Below are 22,281 nucleotides of genomic sequence, written 5' to 3'. Positions count from 1 at the left end.
AAAACATTGCAATTATACTAGAATAGTAGATGACTGGAAAATAACAATGACTGCAGTTCAGATAGGTAATTTAGAGAAAATAGGAGGAAATATTATTTGCATAATAATTTGGAACACAGTGTATACACTATATACTGTGTACTGCTCGCTATACACTATATACTGTGTACTACTCACCATATACTATATACTGCTCGCTATATACTATGTACTGTTTAATGCTCGCTATACACTATATACTGCTCGCTATACACTATATACTCTGTACTGCTCACCATATAGTATATACTGCTCGCTATATACTATATACTGTGTAATGCTCGCTATATGCTATATTCTTATACTGCTCACTATATACTGTTTGCTATATACCTCTTTCTATATACTGTAGATTTTGCACGTTTACCTTGTTTTTGGTCATATTTATGCCGATGATGAACAGCAGCTCGGCCAGGAATAGCGCACAGCAGAGATTCTTGTGAATTGTCGTCCTGGTGCTCTGGATTTCACTGAAGAAGAAGAACGTAAAGATGCAGAGGGAGAGACAAATCAGGGAGATGATTATCCCAAGCTGGGTGATGCGTGTGAGGACGCTGTGCTGAGCGGCCACCTAGAGGAGACAAAACACGGAATGAACAGGATGAGGACGAGCCGGAGACTTCACCCAGATGTAACTATTGGCAGCAATGTGTGATTATCAGCGGCGGTCCGCACACCGCGGGCTGGGGAGAATCATTAGTCTGCGGCGTTTTATCTGCTCTGGGCCTCTACCTGCCGCGCTCCAGCAGTGATGAAGCTCCAGCTCCCAATGTGCTGAAAACCCAAAGTATCATACCAAATGGCAGCATACCGGCCTGCAGTGACAAATGTCCGGCATGGGCCCCAATGTACAAAACGTATACGGCGGGGTGTGGTAAGGGACCGGGGCCTTGGACCAGCAGAGGAATGGTGCAGCAGAAGGACACAGAAGTTAGGGCAAAACAAGAACTTACGCGGATCGCAGAACCAAATCTGCCACCGTCTAAATATATTGGGCTTAAATTGGAGGCAAAGGTTGGGAAGACCCATTGTTCCTTCTCAGCCTCCTACACAATATCTCACCCTTAAAGGCAATGAGTCGATCAGTCAAAATTAACACTTTAAGCTAACCGCACAGGTAGATCAACGATAAAAATAGCATTTATCTTTTCAAATCTCTTCCTCCATTGAGCAAAAAAGAACTTTATTGGAAAATGCTATTAAGGGGGCTCACTGCACTCTTAGCGTGGCTACAACAGCACAGAACAGTAACGGCAGCACGGTGGCTCAGTGGTTAGCACACAGTGGCTCAGTGGTTAGCACACAATAGCTCAGTGGTTAGCACTGCAGCCTTGCAGCACTGGGGTCCTGGGTTCAAATCCCCACCAAGGACAACATCTGCAAGGAGTTTGTATGTTCTCCCCGTGTTTGCGTGGGTTTCCTCCGGGTTCTCCGGTTTCCTCCCACAGTCCAAAACATACTGATAGGCAGGCCCAACGATGATAATGTCTGTAAGGCTCTGCGGAATATGATAGCGCTATATAAGCAAAACATAATAAATAACTCTTAAATCCACTTAACATCACTCTGCCTCCTTATATGTTGCTTGAAAAAACATCCAGCTGTAGTGCAGTGAAGTGAAAACATCACTCTCTCCTCTCTGCTGACATCACTACAGTAATAATTAGCTGCACCTGATGTCAGAGGCAAGGATGTTTGTGCTGGCTTCTGGTATTTCCATCACAGAGGAGAGAGTGTTGTTTGTGTTCACTCCTACAATACAATAATATCTGTCTGTGCTCGCTCCTGAACTGCAGTGACATCAACAGAGAGGAGAGAGTGATGTCTGTGCTGGTTTGTGCACTGCAGTGACATCAGCAGGGAGGAGAGAGTGATCTCTGTGCTGGTTCGTGTGCTGCAGTGACATCAGCAGGGAGGAGAGAGTGATGTCTGTGCTGGTTCCTGTGCTGCAGTGACATCAGCAGGGAGGAGAGAGTGATGTCTGTGCTCGCTCCTGCACTGCAGTGACATCAGCAGGGAGGAGAGAGTGATGTCTGTGCTGGTTTGTGTGCTGCAGTGACATCAGCAGGGAGGAGAGAGTGATGTCTGTGCTGGTTTGTGCACTGCAGTGACATCAGCAGGGAGGAGAGAGTGATGTCTGTGCTGGTTCCTGTGCTGCAGTGACATCAGCAGGGAGGAGAGAGTGATGCCTGTGCTGGTTCGTGTGCTGCAGTGACATCAGCAGGGAGGAGAGAGTGATGTCTGTGCTCGCTCCTGCACTGCAGTGACATCAGCAGGGAGGAGAGAGTGATGTCTGTGCTGGTTTGTGTGCTGCAGTGACATCAGCAGGGAGGAGAGAGTGATGTCTGTGCTGGTTTGTGTGCTGCAGTGACATCAGCAGGGAGGAGATAGTGATGTCTGTGCTGGTTCCTGTGCTGCAGTGACATCAGCAGGGAGGAGAGAGTGATGTCTGTGCTGGTTCCTGTGCTGCAGTGACATCAGCAGGGAGGAGAGAGTGATGTCTGTGCTGGTTTGTGTGCTGCAGTGACATCAGCAGGGAGGAGAGAGTGATGTCTGTGCTCGCTCCTGCACTGCAGTGACATCAGCAGGGAGGAGAGAGAGCGATGTCTGTACTAGTTCCTGCACTGCAGTGACATCAGCAGGGAGGAGAGAGTGATGTCTGTGCTCGCTCCTGCATTGATATCAGCAGGGAGGAGAGAGCGATGTCTGTACTCGTTCCTGCACTGCAGTGACATCAGCAGGGAGGAGAGAGTGATGTCTGTGCTGGTTTGTGCACTGCAGGGACAGGACACACATGCTGGAGGTTTATCTTCCGACACTGCTGGTAATGAGCGCAGTTAAGGCCTCTTTCACACGGTCTTTTCAGATCCGTTGCAATCCGTCGTTTTGGGAAAAAAACGGATCCTGCAAATGTGCCTGCATGATCCGTTTTTTTCCCACAGACTTGTATTAGCGATGGATCGCGACGGATGGCCACACGTCACATCTGTCGTGCGACGGATCCGTCGTGTTTTGGCGGACCGTCGTCTGGAAAAAACGCTCAATGTAACGTTTTTTGTCTGTGTTTTTTGACGTGTCGCGACAAATCCTGCAGCATACGTCGTTGACTAGAATGGAAGCCTATGGACGCAGAATCCAGCGCTGGAATCCGTTTTTTTACATCGAGTATGCTCAGAATCAGGAATTTGTAGCCAATTGGCCAGACAGGCCCCAAATCTATATAAACCTGGCCTGGGGCGTCACCCCCAAATGTGCCAGCAAGACTCCTGCCAGCCTGAAGACAGCCAGCCAGGCAATATATTGGTTTCCCTATTTTCCAGTAGCCAATCACATTTGGGAGACTCCCATTTTTAGGCATGGAAAACGGATCCGTCAAAAAAGTGGATGAAACGGATGGTAAAAACGGATGCAACGCATCCAGTTTTTCGACGGAACCGTCTAGCGGATCCGTCGAAATACTGGATGCGTTGCATCCGTTTTTCACTATTTTTGACGCATCTGTCGATACGTCGCGCCGACGCATTGTGACGGATTAAAAAAAACGGAAGTGTGAAAGTAGCCTAATCACCAATGAAGGAGGTGCCGTCATGTTAACTATGTATGTGGAATGATACACTGTTTAGTTACACCAGTTTAGGGCTCATACTCACTTGCGAGGAAAACAGACAAGTGCAGACAAGTGCAATCTGATAAAAAATCGGATTGCACTCGGACCAATGTTATTCAATAGGTGACATCTCATTTGCAATTTTTTTCTCAGCCGAAATCGGACTGAGAAAAAAAAATCGCAGCATGCTGCGATTTGCTGCGAGTCTCACCAATGCAAGTCAATGGGTGCGATAAAAAAACCGCACGGAATACGGACCATCCGTTTTACGACCATTTTTTACAGATACCTTACCATTCTGTGACATAGCACACTGTAAATGGTCCTGTAAATGATTGTAAAAAAATAGTTGCAGAGAAAAAAAAACGCATCACATACGGATGTCATACGGATGTAAAACGGATGGTGCGATTAAAAATCGCATTGAACTCGCATGACAATCGCATAGTTTGCATCCAATTTTTTCGGTTCAGATTACGGACCGTTTTTTTTTCTAGCAGGTGGGTATGAGCCCTTACACTGAGCACCTTTATTTGCATATTGCCAAAAGATTTTTAGGGGAGCAACGGATGAACAGATTTGAAAACTAGAAGAACTATTTGTAATCTTTCTCCTTTACCCACAAGATTATGGGTCCGATAATTCCTTTGCATTTTTTAAGGCACTTTTGTTTTTTGACTTGTGGTTTTTGCTGACTTTTTTTTGCATCAAATGAATCAAAACAGTGCACGGCATTCATGACTTTTGCACAAAGCCCCAAATTGTCTTTTTTTTACATCTTCAACTGGATTTGCAACTTGCTAGTGTGAAAAATCAAACGTTTCTCAAAATGTTACAAAAAATGGGCCAAAATATCAGGCATCCATAAAATCACTCTAGGGGAGGACGTGAGTAGAGTTGCACCAAATTGTAACTTTTTAAAAAGTTGTATTTCGGGAATCTATTTAAAACACGTGGAACAGCCACATTGATAAAAAATTCAGAAAACTAAATCATAAAAAACAACTTGAAAAAAGGCAAAAATCATTTAATGAATTTGTTGCAAATTAAAAAGTCACTAATTGAGAGGCAATCACTCGAAAAAAACGTGCGAAAATGCGATGATGAATCCGGCCTATTTTGTAAATTTGGTTTGACAGACGTCCTTTGGATCTGTTTAGTTTTATTTTTGCGCAGTTTGGGTCTTTCTTGCAATATTTTAATAATGCAACTTTTTGAACTAAAATGTGAAAAAAAGGCAGAAGACACAAAAACAGAACATTTTGGATTTTGTGCACAGTTCATCAGCTGCACGATTCACAACAGTGCCACTTAAATGACTTTTCCCCGGGCACCACTCTACATACATGGAAGCGCATGCTGTGAATGATAAGGTATACCGCCATATACCACACTGCATACGCCCAGAGGACACGCTTTAGCAATAAGCTGGGTCTATGGGGCCATATAGATATATTTGGGGCATTTGATGACAACAGTCCGTGACTCTTTAGCTCCCAGGCCACGTAACGTGTGCTTGGCACTCAGAAGATGAATTCTTTGCAGATTTTACGCTGGTTAAGCACTTACGTATTATAAAAATTAGGAAAATGCTAAATAGAAAAAAGCCGTAAGCAAAAGCCGAGATGGATTGAAACTCATTGACTTCAGCGAGTCTCCTCAAATCCATTTCTATTAAGCATAAAGTAATCTCTGCAGACACCAACGAGAAAATAATATGAAGTCTGTGATTGGGTTTTACCTGATCAATAATTAGAGAACGCGGAGAATCATTATTTATTTAATGCTTGGTATATAGAATTAGAGAAGGAGCGGATGTCAGCGCTTTAGTACAAAGCTTAGTAAAGAGTTAAATCCATTCCTCCGGATTCTGCCTTCTATAAATCCCATATTAGTCAGGAGAGGCATGAGTTAACCCCTAAGTGACTATCTATACACTTTTTTTAGCAGCCACTTTGTGACTTACACTAGAGCTTTGCCTTTTTATACCATCCAGCTCCCGGGTGTTTAGCTGTGAAACGACAGCTGAGCCTTTGCTCTAACGATTGGGATCACAGGAACTTCCGATCTCGGTCATATAATGTGATCGTCCACTGCTTTTACTTAGATTAAAAATGGGTTCATGATTGCGCCAACATGAAAAAAAAAAATAAAATACACAGACCGTCTGGATCACGGCTTCTTCTCAGTAATGCTGCCGGAGTCCTCCTGCCCATTGATTGTCTGCAGTGGTCATGATCAATCCGAGGCAGAAGGAAGCGTTAAAACTCCAGCTGATGTGGACTGTGTGTGATTGGTGCAGCTAATCAATGGCTAATAATAAAAAAAGTGGAAACTAATTATTTTCTCTGTATCTTAGTGAAAATGTTGATGACGTTCAGCCGGTATCTCTGCATCAACAAGAACTCGATTAATGCCTAGATCGCGCACAAAAAAAAGCAATAAGATCCCAGAATTGTTTATTTCTTGTTCATCCCACATTCCAAAAAATAAAATGGAAAGTGACTGACAAGTTGCATGGACCCCAAATAAACTAAGGATTAAACAAAACAATTATTGGTGCAGCTGCAACAAAGAAACAATAAAAAGGAATGTCTCTTGAAAAGAAAAAGTTAAAAAACAATAGGCTGGGCACTAGGGGGTTAATGGGGACAGAGATTCTCCTGGATTCTGTCAGTCGTCCCTTTAATCTTACTGGGAGGATTTCCAGCTCTCTGGTGATATTCACAGGTATAACGGAAGCTGAGACTCATTGGTTAAATTGTTATTTTTTGTGTATTTTTTCTTATTTTTGCTAATGTGTTTTTTTGTCATATCACAATCTGTGCTAACAATAAAAATTTAAATATTGCAATTCTCACCCCGACCACTGGGGATTTCTGACATATAGGAAAGGAGACGTCCAAAACCAATTCAATCCTTAATATCTATTCAATGAAATAATCTAGTCACTTACTCACGCTTTAATGAAATACTCCCTACTGCTCCCTCTTTAGTGAAACACTCCCTACTGCTCCCTCTCTATCTTCTGTGCTGATAATGTTTGGTTTGAGAATCCCCAGTGCATGCTGGGATACTAGAAAGAAACGTCATCGGGGGACTGGGGCCACAGTCACTGCCGCAGATGCTTTCACCACCCTTCAGTGCAGTGTTATAAGTGATGTCTAGTTCAGGGGCGGGGCTACTCCCTGCTCTACTGAGCATGTGCGGGTCATCAGATCTGACACATGCTCAGTATGCGCTCCCTGCTCACAGTGATAGACTCATTAAAATGCACATTGAAAATGAGAGAACAGGGCAGGGAGAACAGAGACCAGCCCTAGACATGGACGTCACTGATGATGCTTTGCTTCAGGGTGAGGAAAGCATCCCCGGACCCCGTTGATGTCTAATTTGAGTATCCCAGCATGCAATGGAGATTATCAAGGGAAAGGTCATCAGAACGGACTAAAATAAAATGCAGGGAAATAGAATACAGCAAGAGAAAGAGATGGAACGTTAGGGAATTTTTAGTTAAAATATAATAGAATAAGTACTGTAGACATTGAGGATTAAATTCAAATTTGGTTTTGGATCAACTTCCTGTTGTTTCAAGAAATGCACATGTGCATTAGCTGCAATGAACAGACTGACATGATCTTTTGTATTGAAACATCTAATGAGAGTGTGCAAAGGTCATTGTGATGAAAGAGGGAGGAGGTGAGCTGTGACATCACCTATTGTGAATGGTGGATCCTGTGTTATCTACTGTATATACAGGTGTTATCATTGTACAGGAGGAGGAGGTGAGCTGTGATATCACCTATTGTGAATGGTGGATCCTGTGTTATCTACTGTATATAGAGGTGTTATCAGTCATTGCACAGGAGGAGGAGGTGAGCTGTGACATCACCTATTGTGAATGGTGGATCCTGTGTTATCTACTGTATATAGAGGTGTTATCAGACATTGTACAGGAGGAGGAGGTGAGCTGTGACATCACCTATTGTGAATGGTGGATCCTGTGTTATCTACTGTATATAGAGGTCTTATCAGTCATTGTACAGGAGGAGGAGGTGAGCTGTGACATCACCTATTGTGAATGGTGGATCCTGTGTTATCTACTGTATATAGAGGTGTTATCAGACATTGTACAGGAGGAGGAGGTGAGCTGTGACATCACCTATTGTGAATGGTGGATCCTGTGTTATCTACTGTATATAGAGGTGTTATCAGTCATTGTACAGGAGGAGGAGGTGAGCTGTGACATCACCTATTGTGAATGGAGGATCCTGTGTTATCTACTGTATATAGAGGTGTTATCAGTCATTGTACAGGAGGAGGAGGAGGTGAGCTGTGACATCACCTATTGTGAATGGTGGATCCTGTGTTATCTACTGTATATAGAGGTCTTATCAGTCATTGTACAGGACGAGGAGGTGAGCTGTGACATCACCTATTGTGAATGGTGGATCCTGTTTTATCAGCTGTATATAGAGGTATTATCAGCCATTGTAATAGTATCTGTGATTATAATGAGCCTTCTGAAAATTCTTCCTTAAAAAACAGGAAGTTTAAATGTAAATCAGACCCAGTGTGAATGTTGCAAGATTACTATTATATATAATAATATATATAAAAAAATTGTAAGATGAAAAAAAAAAGAACTTTGCTAAAATAAAAAAAGAATACATGTGCACATATTCCTTGCTTAACCAATAGGCCATTTTCTGATGATAGCTTTCCTTTCACATACACCGGGACTCTGTATTCCAGTGTCATAAAACCCTTCTCACTTACCGTACTTTATATTGTTGGTACTGTCTCTTTAAGACAACATATACAATAAAGCATTTGACAGATCCTCACCTGGTTATAATTGGGCGATGACATCAGAATAGCGAAATGAGTCAGGTGATCACATTTGCACGCCGTGTGGGAAATATTGGAATATTCCACCTCGCACCCTCCCGTAGACCACTCTCCCCGCAATGACTCTGGCGCATATTTCCAAAATGCACATTTTGTTGCTTCTGTATCAATAGACGGCTGAAAACAATCCATAAAGTGGAAAAAGGATTTATATGATGATAAATAAATGAAAAAAAATATATCATACCATAAAGTGTCGTAGAACCGGGTGCATGAGACTTAAATGTTTGAGATGTTTCCCACCTTCTTTAAGCACGGTCTCTGAGCGGCTGACGGTGGTCTATACACCAGGAGGAGCTCAGCAGAAGGATAGATCGTTTTTGGAAAATGATTAAGTAAAACTTATATATTTTTCATTAAAATCCCTGCTTAGGAGTCCAGTGGGCGGTTCTAGTTAACGAGGATTGCCATCCTTCATTAGTAGGACCGCCCACTGGACAATAAGACAAATTATACTGAATCACTTCCTATAACACGATACATTAACCTGTTCAGCTCCTTCAGCTCTATAACATGGAGATACAACCTGTAATTCCCCCCCGTATAGTAATATACCGATTAGAAGCCATTCAGCAGTCTGGAAAAGCTGGGTGATGGCCACTGTGGATACTGTTATAGGGGACATATTATTTGCCACAATGGCTGTCACCAGCTTTCCCAGACCCGTGAAAGTGAAACCTGGCGCCCCCTAGATATTTATTTATAGGGTTACTGCGACAACACATCACTTTCAAACTTCCAGAATTGTAACTTCTTCAATCAAGTTGCCATAGAAACTGTCCGATGAGAGATAAGATGTATCAATGACAACGATAACTAGAATCATGTTTACTGCGGTGGGAATTACGGAGATGCAGCAGAAGGCGCACAGTATACCGGTATAATGGGGACGGCGGCGATCCATCCCGCTCTGCGCCTTCCTAGCACTGGAATTAATACTCGCTTATCTCTCCCAGCCGATTGTGGCCGCATCCACACAACAGGCTCGTTTTCATTTTACTGAGCATTAAAGACAATTCTAATTTGGTTGCGTCGTCTTTCTGATTTAGAGCCCTGAACTGTACGCCGCTTCATAATCGTCCGCTCCGCTGATAGAATTATCGGATTGTGCAGAAAGCCTGTAATTCTGAACATTGTACGTTCCTCCAGTAGTAACTCAATAAGGCTGATTTACCTATCTGGAGGTAGGACGCTCTACGCGGCTCATGTTCTCTCCCGTCTTTCTGTAGGATATGACTAATTTCGTCTTTTTCTAACCGTGGAGCAGATACGGTGACACTGCCAGGTCTTATAACCTACTATTCCATCACCCTTTATCCACCTACCAGCCATAAAAAGAGACTAAAGTAATGGCAGTGAATACTGACAGCAGCGTATGGGAGGGGGCTGGCTGAGTACCAGGAAGGGTCTCAACTAGTCAGGGTGAAATTATGTAGAAATGCAGCGCCCCAGAGTCCTGGTCGTTGCAGTGATAGAGTCCCTGTAAAAAGCCTCAGGCCACCAGTCATACGGGTTTGTCCTATCCTATCCATCAGGGGGACAGAGAGACCAAGACATAACATCTGCAATAGTTGTGAGGACCTTACCGAGAAGCTCAGCAGGGAGGTACTACAACACCCAGGCGCTAGTAGGAAGGCTACTGATTTCCACCTGGATAAGGGGGACTCTGGATTTGCCTTCAGACCGGCCGGACTCTGTCTGCCCTGTGGTCGGTACCCTGGACTGTGGATGCTGAAGCCTTCAGTAAAGGTAAAGAGACTGCAACCTTGTGTCCTCGTTATTCACTGCGCCTCACACCATTCACCATCTACACTCTGGGAAGCCCTGGGGACACACTTCACCTGTGGGAAGGTATACCATCTAGCTGCCAACACATCACCCCAGTGGACCCCTGAGCAGCGTCGGTCACCCTGACCGAATACCACAGCTGGCGTCACGAACTCTATTCCCATAGAAACTCTTCCTTTTATTGGACTCCCCTCAAAGGACCACGGACCGGGTCTGGCCACCGTGACATCCCCATTACGTGGGGGTGCTCCAGAAACAAGGCTGGAGAGCTTCACATTACTAACCCCATAGTTACATTGTAAAAAAATAACACAGGGAGAATAAAGTCATTTCATTAAAATAAATACACTGACTCCTTTATTTGAAATAAAAATAAAAAGGCACCTTTGCACCTAATCGATTGAAGCCATGTCCTCTGGAAAAACAGAAAATAATAAGCAACCACAATACTCATCTTTACACCTAATCTACAGAAGCCAATGTCCCCTGGAAAAGAATTAAATTCATAATCAACAATATCCCTCACCTTTCCAACGTGAAGATAATCCATACTGTCCCATGACAATCCGGATAATTTGGAGAGCGATCACTATTCACGCCAGCCGGCTCACACTGAGACAGGAGCATAATCATACTCCTGCAGTGTGTAGCTCTGACTTCCTATGAGAAAGGTCAATGGACTTCATAGTTGATAAACACTGGTGACCTCACTTGCGGCACCGCTCACTTTGTGAGAAGGTTCTCATGTGGTGAGCGGTGAGGTAAGTGAGGTCACCAGTGTTCATCAGCTATGGCATCCAGTGAACTTTTTCACAGCAGTTCAGTGCAACATACTGCAGGAGTATGATTATGCTCCTGCCTCAGTGTGAGCTGGCTGGCGGGGAGAGCAGTCCCCGGATGTGACTGCTCTCCAAATCATCCGGATCATTATGGGACAGTGTGGATTATTTTTACATCGGACAGGTGAGGGATATGGTTGTTTATTATTTTTTGGGGCTTTTACAGGTGACAAGGGCATCTGTGGTTTAGGCATAAAAGTGAGTATAACTGTTCTTTTTATTTTTTATTTCAAATAATGGAGTCTTTTTCATTATTTAATTAAGGGATTTTATTCTGGCTGTGCTTTTTTACAATCTGACTATGTTGTTAGTAATGGGGGTGCCTTACAGACATCTCTCCCTTACTAACCTGTGTGCTTGATGTCTGTGGCCGTAAAACAGCAGACATCAACCCCACAACTATTACCCCACTTGCCACCGCACGAGGTTAAGTGGGAAGAGCTGGGCAACGTGCCATAAATGGCTCATCCAATAAATATGCCTTTAGTGGGGCGGCTGCAGGCTACTATTTTCAGGCTGGGGGGGGCAATATCTATGGCCTCGTACCAGTCTGAGAATACCAGCCCCCAGCTGCTTGCTTTAGCTCGGCTGGTTGTCAAAAATGTTGGGGACCCCATGCAGGTTTTTAAATTATTTATTTAAATAATTAAAAAATTTGCATGTGACCCCATTATTCTTGATAACCAGCCATGATAAAGCTGACAGCTGAGGGTTGCAACCCACAGCTGTCAGTTTTGCCTGCGCTGGTTATCAAAAATAGAAGAGACTCAATGTCATGTTTTATTTATAGCACAGGCAGTGGCTGATAAATACTCTCATCAGCAGCACCTGATCTCACTGTTATCAGTGGCAGCAGGCATAGGCTGACGTCAGTAGTAGTCTCTCATCAGCACAACCTGTGACTGGCGGTAACCGCAGCTCTGACCGGTGGTAATGATCTTACCGCTGAATCAGAGCAGAGGTGCCAGTGTTTCTCTCGCTGTCATGCAGATGGCAGAGTAGAAAGAAGCCAATGTTAAGGGTGCTGAACCCAAACAGTAACACAGACTTTCTGGTGAAGTCCGTGTTTGGGGTCTGTGCACGAACACTAGGTGTTCGGTACGGACCTCGAACTTTACTGTTTGGGTTCGCCCATTTCTATTTAAGACTACTCTCCCTGCCTCAGTGTTGAGGAGGTGGACAGAGAAGCTCAAACTGGGGAGAGTATAGATTAGACATATAAAGCAGCACCTTCAGCATGATGTTACAGTAAGAAGTTGCAACGTAAGGTAATAAAGTGTATACCAAAGATTCATAACTTTGTAAAGGCTGATCAAAATGAAATAAAAAATAGTTACTGTTTAAGCTTAGTTTTTTCCAATTCCATGTTTTATACTATTTTTATGGGCTAATTGAAAACTCATTCCATGATATCAAGTATTGCTTATGCTGATGTGATTTCTCTGGCTCGATGCACCACGCCATGCAGCGAACTGGCTGGATGTAATTCAGACGCTGCATAGTGCTGAGACTTCCTGCTGAGAGAGGGGAGGAGAGAGCTGCTTTTGCTCATGGTGGAGACACAGAACTACTGACATGGTAGCTGTAGTGGGTGGTAACATTCATTCCATGCAGACAATATTTTGGGTTTAGGAAGGAACCCCCGAGTCTAATCAACTAGAATACAGTTACCTGTCCGTCTTCCTGCAAAGCACACAGGATACAATTCAAAGTACTTGTTCTCACCCACAAAGCTCTCCACAGTGCGGCACCCCCTTACATCTCCTTCCTCATTTCTGTCTATCGGCCTAACCGACTGCTGCGCTCTGCAAGCGACTTTCGACTAACCTCTGCACTAATCCGTACCTCCCACTCCCGACTCCAAGTCTTCTCCCATGCTGCACCAATCCTCTGGAATGCTCTACCCCAACAAATTAGGACCATCCACTACTTGCATAGCTTTAGGCGCTCACTCAAAACACATTTGTTCAGAGCGGCCTACCACGTTCACTAATCAGTCATTTTATGTTTGTGTGTAGCCCATTCACTATCTTCATCTATCCCCCACCCCATGAAGATAGCTGGACCCTCATTGTAAATACACACCTGTACTTTGTATCTCCCCCCCCTCATTGTAGATTGTAAGCTCTCACGAGCAGGGGCGGCTTATTGTGCTTTATTATTGTATTGTTAACGTTGTTACTTATGACTGCTGTGTTTGAAACTGTTTAACTGTAAAGCGCTGCGGAATATGTTGGCGCTATATAAATAAAGACTATTATTATTATTATTATTAATAAAGCACAAAATATCATTTTTATTTATGAAGAAGATACAGAATTGCGCTCACCTGTAAATGCTTTAGAATAAACAGGATTTTTTCCAGTTGGTAAAGTGTCGGAGGATTGGAGTTGATCGCGGCTGCAATTACTGGAGAATTTACAATCTCACTTGCCTCCAAAGTGTTATAATTGTCTGTTTCTGCCTCGTCTTCCGATGATGCAAGGAGAGATCCGATATTGTCATATCGAAGGAACACGACACTTACCGTACCTGGCGTCAAGGAGAGAACACAGAGATGTCAGGCTGCACATCTGACGCTCGTGCGTTTTGTAGCTTTCTGCCTTTCCTGTTGTTTTGTGTAAAGTCGACATGTCATCAATATACGCAGAAGGCAGACAGATGCAATAAGCAGATACAATGTATATGTATTGAAGAAGAATCTTCCTATGGCTTCCATTTATGGGTTTGTGTATACGGCATCACTATGACGGCGACGCACCCGCTTGCTTTTTTTTAAGGTGAAGTCGTTATATTATGAGCCTGCGCATACCCTAATACTTTTTTTTTTTTTTTAACATCTTCATTACCAGAGAGTTCACCTGCCATTATTACTGGGCCTATTTCTCTTTTTTTTTGCATGTCTGTATTCAGAGCGCCATAACTGCTTTATTTTTGCACAGACTGAACCGCATGTAGGTTTGTTTTGTTGTTGTTTTTTTTTTGCAGCTTGATCTATCATTTCAGTTGGCGCCATTTTGGAGTACTTAAAACTTGTTGATTAACTTTTATTAATTTTTTTTTTTTTTGGGGGGGGAGGACATTGGATAAAATACAGCAATATTGGCACTTTTTTGCCTTTTAAATATACACTGGCCTTTGGCAGAATCTACGAGATATAAATCCAGTAAACTTGTCTGTACCCTGTGCTTGCATTGGATAAAATGCAGCAAGATTGAGACATTTGTTGCCTTTCATATATATACACTGGCCTTTGGCACAATCATAAAGCCATTTCCCCTGTGTGCACCCTGCGCTTGCACTCCTTTTAGAGCGACAGATGACACTTTCTCCCTCTGTCTAACAGCCTGGATGCTGCTGTATCGAATGGTCCAATGCATCTAGGCGGTTGCCAATGTAGTAGCCCTCCGTTAGTGCTGCAGGCACTGACCAATGATCACTGTGATGTAACAGCATGATTGATGGCGATGTGCAGCGCCACCCGGTGGAGGAAAATAGATAAATTACCCACCTACTGTATCTGATTGATAAATTGCCATTTGCTGGATCGTGCCACAATTCTTTTTTGCAGATTCTAAATAATTTATAAAGAAACTTCTGCATGAATTCAGAGTCGTACACTATATGTAATTTTTCTATGTGCACCGTGTTACAGAAAGTTCGGAGTCTTCACAACTTTTCCTGCCTTGCTTCTCTATTACCCATTTTTTTCGTTGAATGACAAGTAAAACCAACACCCAAAAGTTTCCTCCAGAACATTTCCCAAGACGTTACATTGTTGCTACTCCCCGGCCATTGAATTAGACTTTTTAAATATTGCATTATTCTGTCATTTAGCGATCATTTAAATACAGATAAAGGGATCCGTTCCCGCCCGTCATCCTCAGAGCCAGCGGTTTCCTGTTGTGAATTGGATGTGATTGCCGAGCTCTGCCAGATAATTATTCTTCTAGCTCGATACTTTCATTTCGCTTTCCCGTCTACCTCCACAAACACACTAACAGTAAATACATGTATATTCCCCCTAAATACACGGTGGATGGTTGTTTGCCTAATTGCACCTAGATTAATACTTGAGGGGGCGATTTGACAAATGCTGTCAGGTCTCGCATTGCATTGTGCTCATTTATTCAGCTAATACTATTTTAATGAGCTGTGGCACATTTCTTTGATTAAATCGTTCTTTAAAGTCATTTGCTCTGGCTATTAAGGACTGAGCTCGCAGTGTTATTCACCTCCATTGTCATTGGTATTCAGCGCCCGGATCCCGCTGTCTGAGCTGCTAGAGAAAACAATGTACGGTATACAGGTGACTGTGGATGTATATGACGCATAGGAACGGTGTATCGTATATAGTCACAGACACGGAGTATAATGAACACTGCGGCATTACACATCCGAAGATACATTATCTCAATCAAATGAAAGGACAGGTTACTTTCTCCCTCAAAATCATCATATCCCTCTCCTTCTGCTGTCATTATTCCTATCATTGCGCTGGCTACTGAGCATCCCCCATATACTGGACTTTATGACACAATTGTATGTAACCTCAGCCTTATTGATATATTCACATAACTGAACAGGTCACTTCCCCCCACAAGATCAACACACTCTTCTCCTGCCGCTGTCATCACAATATTCCAATAGTTACAGAGTGTTATTTTTACTCATTTATGATGGTGTCTCTGTCAGATCTAATCTCATCCTTGTTGTTATCCGATGAATGAGCCAGTCACTGTCCCCTACAAAATCAGCACATTCCTCTCCTGCTGCTGTCACAACTCTCAACATCTGATTGGAATTGTTGTTACAATTCTACTCCATCATAACAGTAACAGTGTCAGATGTATCTCCATATTTATTAATATCACCACATGAGTGAACAGGTCACTGCCCCCGAGAAGATCAACACATTCATCTGCAGCTGCTATCATTAATCAAAACAACATCTAATTGGCTTCACTGTTCCATCTCTTTTCACCTCTAATGCTATTCACATTTATGATAGTGCCTGCCCTTGTTAGATGCATTTTCCTAGTTATTATAAGGTGAATGAACAAGTCACTGCCCCATATAAAATCAGTATATTCCCCTCCTGCTATTATCATTCACAAAACCTGATTGATTACAGTGCTCCATCTCTATTCATTTAAGACATTGATCCTGTGTGATCTAATCTTATCCTTGTGGATATAATTATATGAGTAAACAACAGGTCACTGCTCCCTACAAGATCAGAACATTCATCTTCTGCTGCTACTATCACTCACAACGTCTGACTTGCTGCAGTGCTCCATGTCTATTACTCCTGACAATGTCAGATCTAATCCCATCCTTATTAATAGAGATGAGTGAACCTGATCTGTAAAGTTTGGGGGTTCGTACCGTCCGTATACCTAGTGTCCGGTGCTGAACTCTGAACAAGAGAGAGATTATCATTTTCCAGCTTCAACGTTCTGGTCCCAATTGATTTCAATGCAGTTCGCGTTCAGGCCCAAGTTCCAGTACAGTTCTTTGGACTAAACTTTGGTCGGAAACCAGAACCTGAACTCTCACGGGTCCGCTTATCTCTACTTATTAATATCATCAAATACATCATTTAGTCACTGCCTCTACTAAAATCAGTGCACTCCTGTCCCGCTGCCGTCACCATCCTCTTCATCTGAATGGCCAAACACGATCTGTACCAATCTACTTCACAACCTTGGCCTTAACTTCTGCAGTCTTATATGGTTACATGATAGGTCACTGTCTGCAACAAGGTCAACATTCTCGTCCGCTGCTGCTGTGATAATTTGTATAACCCTAGTGTTATATACACACTGACTTCATGATATTACGGCTATCACAGGCAATCCCTATACTTTCTCTACTTGGAGAGGATGTTGGTGACTGCTATATATGCGCCTTCCCAACCACCCAGTAGCTACGCCTCTTTCTATATCAGTCCCTGTGCACGATGGCGGATTTGTTGTCTTTCTAGTGACCCAATCCGTGGCCAGAAGATCCTTCAGACCCCTTGACCAATCCTATATCTGGTGTATTATCTGTGGCTGAGATCCCGACTCTCGAAGTGCAGCCACGATATTGGCACTATGTAAAATCCTCCTGATGCGTGCGGTACTTTACTTATAAGAAGTTACGACACAATGTAATTAAGAGCAGGGAGCGCCATCCAAACTCCGCTCGTTTTCTTTCTAATGAAGAAACGTAAAGTTTAATTACATTTGAATATGCGATACAACGTAGCACGATAAACAATTCTACGTATTAATGACGGTTCCCCTTTAATTACGGCCCTTTAATGTGCCCGTTATTTCTACGCCTGCCGCAATTTGCATACAAATATTTAGATCATTAGCCTTTCCACCGCAAATGGAATATCTGAAGCTTTCGGAAGACTTGTTTAACCCGCTAGAAACCTACAGCAAATTGTTCTGACCTTTCCCGTCCTACACACGGCGACGTACGTTCGCTCCTTACCGTTCGGCGCCGAGGCTTCTTTTTTCTTTGGAGAAATCTTGATGTAATCTCCTTCCATGAGAGCGTGCGGGTGAATGTGCTTCACGCGGTTAGAGTCAAAGGTAAACAGTTTGAGAGCTGCAAAAGACAGCGGAGGAATTACGCGTTACTGCGGCGCGCGGCTGTTGACAGAAATAATTACGGCAAATGTATACAGCTCTGAAAATAGTTACGAGGGGGAACAGCCGAGAGGCACAAAATCTTCAGGACTCTCGCAACACAAAGAACTTTCTAGATAAACCATAGAGGCTGTGATAAAGCTGTTCGGGGTATTCCTCAGTAATGTGACTGAACCTATGAGGCTGTAAAGGGATCGTCCCGTACAGAACATGATCACATATAGCTGATACATGTATAATATGTGGGGGGCCGACCAAGAAAAAAGCCCCCGAGTGACCAACTAGAAGCTCGCGAGCCACAATGCAAAATCTCCAAAAGTGCCCTGAACTATTTGGGGTCTTTAATACTATTGGGCTTGTTGTATGGGTATAGGGACCTTTTTGTATCGCCCTGCCCAGGCTCCAGGGCCCAGGTGAGACTTTAACATCTTCCCTGAGGGGCCACATGGAACAGGAGTGCACAAACATGACCAACTCTCCATTCACTTTGGGACCTGCGGTCACTCACAGAAGTGAACAGAGCGGTAGAGTCATAAATACACATAACCGATGCAAATATATGAGGACAGGAGACCCTGCTACCAGGATCGATGGCGTCCATCGTTTGCTGCTGAATATTATTGATGGAAAAACCTAATTTTTTTAATACTGCAAAAAATGCAATTGTTTAAAGGAGTGAGAACCCAAAGTCTGAGATTCCTGCAAATCAGCTCTCACATATGTGACCCAACTGTAAATGAAGTATTAGTGCATATCCACAGCCTCCGCTACATTCACTTCTATGGGTTTGTGGGACTGGTAGCATCGCTCCTACAAACAGTAGCACGCACTGCTGCACCTTTATCATGGAGGCCACGGGACCTTTGAATCGTGGTGATTCCAGTGGTCAGACGATCACCGATTATACATGTACTACCTCTCCAGTGCAGGAGTAATAAATGTTGTCGGTGGAATAACACCTTTAAAGAGGACTCTGCTTCCCATTGGCTACTCCTACACCTCCTGAAGGCTCACGAAGCCACTACAGATCTGCACTACGGAGTGTCACTGTATTCTGCTCAATATGGTGCGATATGTAGGAGGCAATCATGGAACGGATCGCTCCCTACTATGGCATCTAATGGAGCGTGTCACCACGAGAGATCCCTCTTCTGCAGATCCCTATATGTAACTGGAGAGGCACAGTATAACCTCATAGATGTCTATTGGAGCCTTATTACATCTCTGCACAACATGGAGGATTGCAGAGAGTCAGTGATGAGTGCAGGAGAGGAGATCTGTAGCCTTCGCACTCTTGGAGTAGACAATGTTCTTGCACCAGAATATTGTGACCTTCAGACTGATTGTGAATGATTTGTGCTTTATTTGTTGGAGGCCTCTAGCTTCATCCCACGTTGAGCTCATGACAACCCCATAGAGCCTTGGTTCTACATTGTCACCAGAGGAGACATAAGGACATGAGTTTTCTTGACTTTATTCAAGAGCTTAACAGGTCAAAACACGTTGGTCGTATCATGTACCCCATCATTTGCTGTACCACTATGAAACAAGGATTTTAATGGATTTGCCTAAATAAATTGAACTTTTTTCCAAGTTTCGCAATGGAGATTTACTTCCTTCTTTTTTTTTTTCTATTCAAGAGTGATGTCTAAATTTTGGGTTAGAAAGTCAATTGAAACTGTGTCCTGCCCCAGCTGCAAACTCCATGATTACCTTAGCTGTTATTTACTGTGGAACCAGAACCAACCAACAGAACTCTGGTGAATCATAAGACGATACGTGTCTGCTAGTGATGAGCGAGTGTACTCGTTGCTCGGGTTTTCCTGAGCACGCTCGGGTGATCTCCGAGTATTTTTTAGTGCTCGGAGATTATGTTTTCATCGCCTCAGCAGCATGATTTACAACTATTAGCCAGCTTGATTACATGTGGGAATTCCCTAGCAACCAGGCAACCCCCACATGTACTCAGCCTGGCTAGTAGATGTAAATCATTCAGCTGAGGTGATGAAAACTAAATCTCCGAGCAGTCAAAAATACTCGGAGGTCAACCGAGCCTGCTGGGGAAAACCTGAGCAACGAGTACACTCGCTCATCACTAGTGTCTGCACTTCACTGCTATGGACATCCACATGTACGGGTGTGTGACTGTGTCTGGGACCAAGGACCTCAGGATCAGAACCAAGGATCTTGTGTCACGTGAACCTTTCATTTTGTTGATCCTTAAAGATCCCAGAGGATGAACTACACAAATGATGGCCAATCCTACGGGCTCTGCACATGGCTGTATTTTTGGTCTGCGTGCGATCCAACAAAACATCGATTGCACCCGAACCAATTCTATGGGGCCATGTACTGAACGATTTTTTTCCTCTGACTGAGCCGGTGTGAGGAAGAATCATAGCGTACCCGGGTTGGATTGGATTATTAGATCGCACTCGGCCATGCAAGTCAATGAGTCCAAGGAAAACATCGGACCCCGCGAGGATGATATCCGAGTTCAGTTCCATTTTTCACGGACTGACACAATGAAGGAGATGGAGACATTTTTGCTTCTATCTTCTCCTCATCGGAGAGAATCGGATCACACGCTGATCAATCTCTGATCAGAGTGTGATTGGCATTATTGACCAAAATCTTCGGATGAGAGAACCGTCACTCATCCCCACCTGCCCTAAGGGTAGATCATCACTGCGTCCTGCCTGCTGTGGTTTACAATGGACGCTTAGGCCCCTTTCACACATCAGTTTTTTCCCATAAGTCGCAATCCGTCGAATTTTGAAAAAAACGGATCCATTGCAGATTGTTTTTTTGTCAGACTTTTTGTCGGATCTGACGAGCTGATCCGGCTAATTGAATCCGGAGCATGCTGGATTTAAAAAAATGGAATCCATCGCCGGATTTCGTCATTTCACGGATCTAGCACCATAGGCTTCCATTCTAGCAAACGACGGACAGCGACGGATCGCTGTCTGTTTTTTCGACAGACACAAAAAAAACTTTACTTTGTCCGTTGTTTCCGGCTGCCGGAAAAACAATTTTCGACGGATCCGGCGAATGACGGATGAAACGTGAGGCCATCAATTGCTAATACAAGTCTATGAGAAAAAAATGGATGCGGTAGCATGAGACGCCGGATCCGTTTTTTTTTTAAATTTGACGGATTGTGACTGATGGCAAAAAACTGATGTGTGAAAGGGGCCTTAGTTCTTTTCTCTATATTTAGTCCAGATTTCTGTAGTTTTTGATGGACTCGTCCTCCTGTTTCCGCATTGTTAGATGTAACTTTATGGGTGATGTTCCGTCATATAACGTGGGATCATCATGTGGGATCTCCAGCCCCGGGTCCTGAATTACAGTAACACGGACACTGATTGCAGTAGGTCTCAGGCAGAGTTAGAGCCTTGAGCTGAGTGTAGGCCCTGGCAGAGTCCACCTTGTGTTATTACGTCACCATGGTAACCGTGTACGGTAACCGCTGGCTATGCTCCTAACCTATGGATCACCCTTCGCTAACCTCCGCTCTCCCATCACCAGAGATTAGGGCCCAATCTGTAGTTATGGTGATACGCCTGAAGGAAAACAAAGACGCAGCCGCGGCCCGTACTGGACACATCCCGATGTGACCCCATGAGCCGCTCCTCAGCCGTGTTATTTCTACGGATTACCAGGCAATATAAAATTGGAGGCATTTGGAAAATCTGCCGTCTTGGACTCTTTACACTGAAAATCCACAGTATTTCTATAATCACCCGATAACTCCCCGAATCAGGACTTGGCAAAAGCAAATGATTTCTGTGTCACTTTCTATTTTCTGCATATGAAGCCTGAAAATGACCCCGAGATAATGATACTGTGGTGACGGCTTCTAATGGAGGCCCTGAGAGGCCGAGATATAAAATCACTGTCATAAAAATGTACATACTGTGCCTTGAAAAAAAGTCTTCATACCCCGAGAACCTTTTCATATTTTTTCACATTATATTCACAAACTTAAATGTATTTTATTGGGATTTTCTGTGAGACCAACACAGAGTAACAAGTATTTGTGACGTGTACAGGAAATGATACGAGGTTTTCTAGTTATTATATAAATCTGAACATTGTGCCGTGCATTTGTATTCAGCCCCCTGAGTCCACTTTGTAGGACCTCCTTTCTCTACAGGCACTGCTGCAGTCTTTTGGGCTCTGTCTCTCCAGCTTTCTCTTCTGCAGTCTATTGGGGTCTGTCTCTCCAGCTTTCTCTTCTGCAGTCTATTGGGGTCTGTCTCTCCAGCTTTCTCTTCTGCAGTCTATTGGGGTCTGTCTCTCCAGCTTTCTCTTCTGCAGTCTTTTGGGCTCTGTCTCTCCAGCTTTCTCTTCTGCAGTCTATTGGGGTCTGTCTCTCCAGCTTTGCACATCTAGAGGTGACATTTTGCCCCTTTTTCTTTGCCCCCTCAGTGAGATTGGATGGAGA

At 43.6% G+C, this 22,281-nt stretch overlaps 1 protein-coding gene across 4 annotated transcripts in view; it reads right to left on the bottom strand.

Moving 5' to 3' along the window:
• Positions 1–22,281, bottom strand: part of ADGRL4 (adhesion G protein-coupled receptor L4) — a 167,604-nt gene that overhangs the window by 68,873 nt on the left and 76,450 nt on the right. For all 4 annotated transcript variants that reach the window (XM_077277710.1, XM_077277712.1, XM_077277713.1 and 1 more), the window contains 4 exons: positions 17,671–17,787; positions 13,514–13,716; positions 8,495–8,674; positions 407–610 (listed from right to left, as the gene is read on the bottom strand). In XM_077277710.1, the coding sequence (XP_077133825.1) occupies positions 407–610; positions 8,495–8,674; positions 13,514–13,716; positions 17,671–17,787 (704 nt within the window). The remainder of the gene's footprint in view (positions 1–406; positions 611–8,494; positions 8,675–13,513; positions 13,717–17,670; positions 17,788–22,281) is intronic.

The sequence above is a fragment of the Ranitomeya variabilis genome, chromosome 8, assembly GCF_051348905.1.
Source record: "Ranitomeya variabilis isolate aRanVar5 chromosome 8, aRanVar5.hap1, whole genome shotgun sequence".
Taxonomy (NCBI): domain Eukaryota; kingdom Metazoa; phylum Chordata; class Amphibia; order Anura; family Dendrobatidae; genus Ranitomeya; species Ranitomeya variabilis.
Note: the sequence above shows the minus strand (reverse complement) of the source record. Positions and strands in the feature narration are given on the sequence as shown.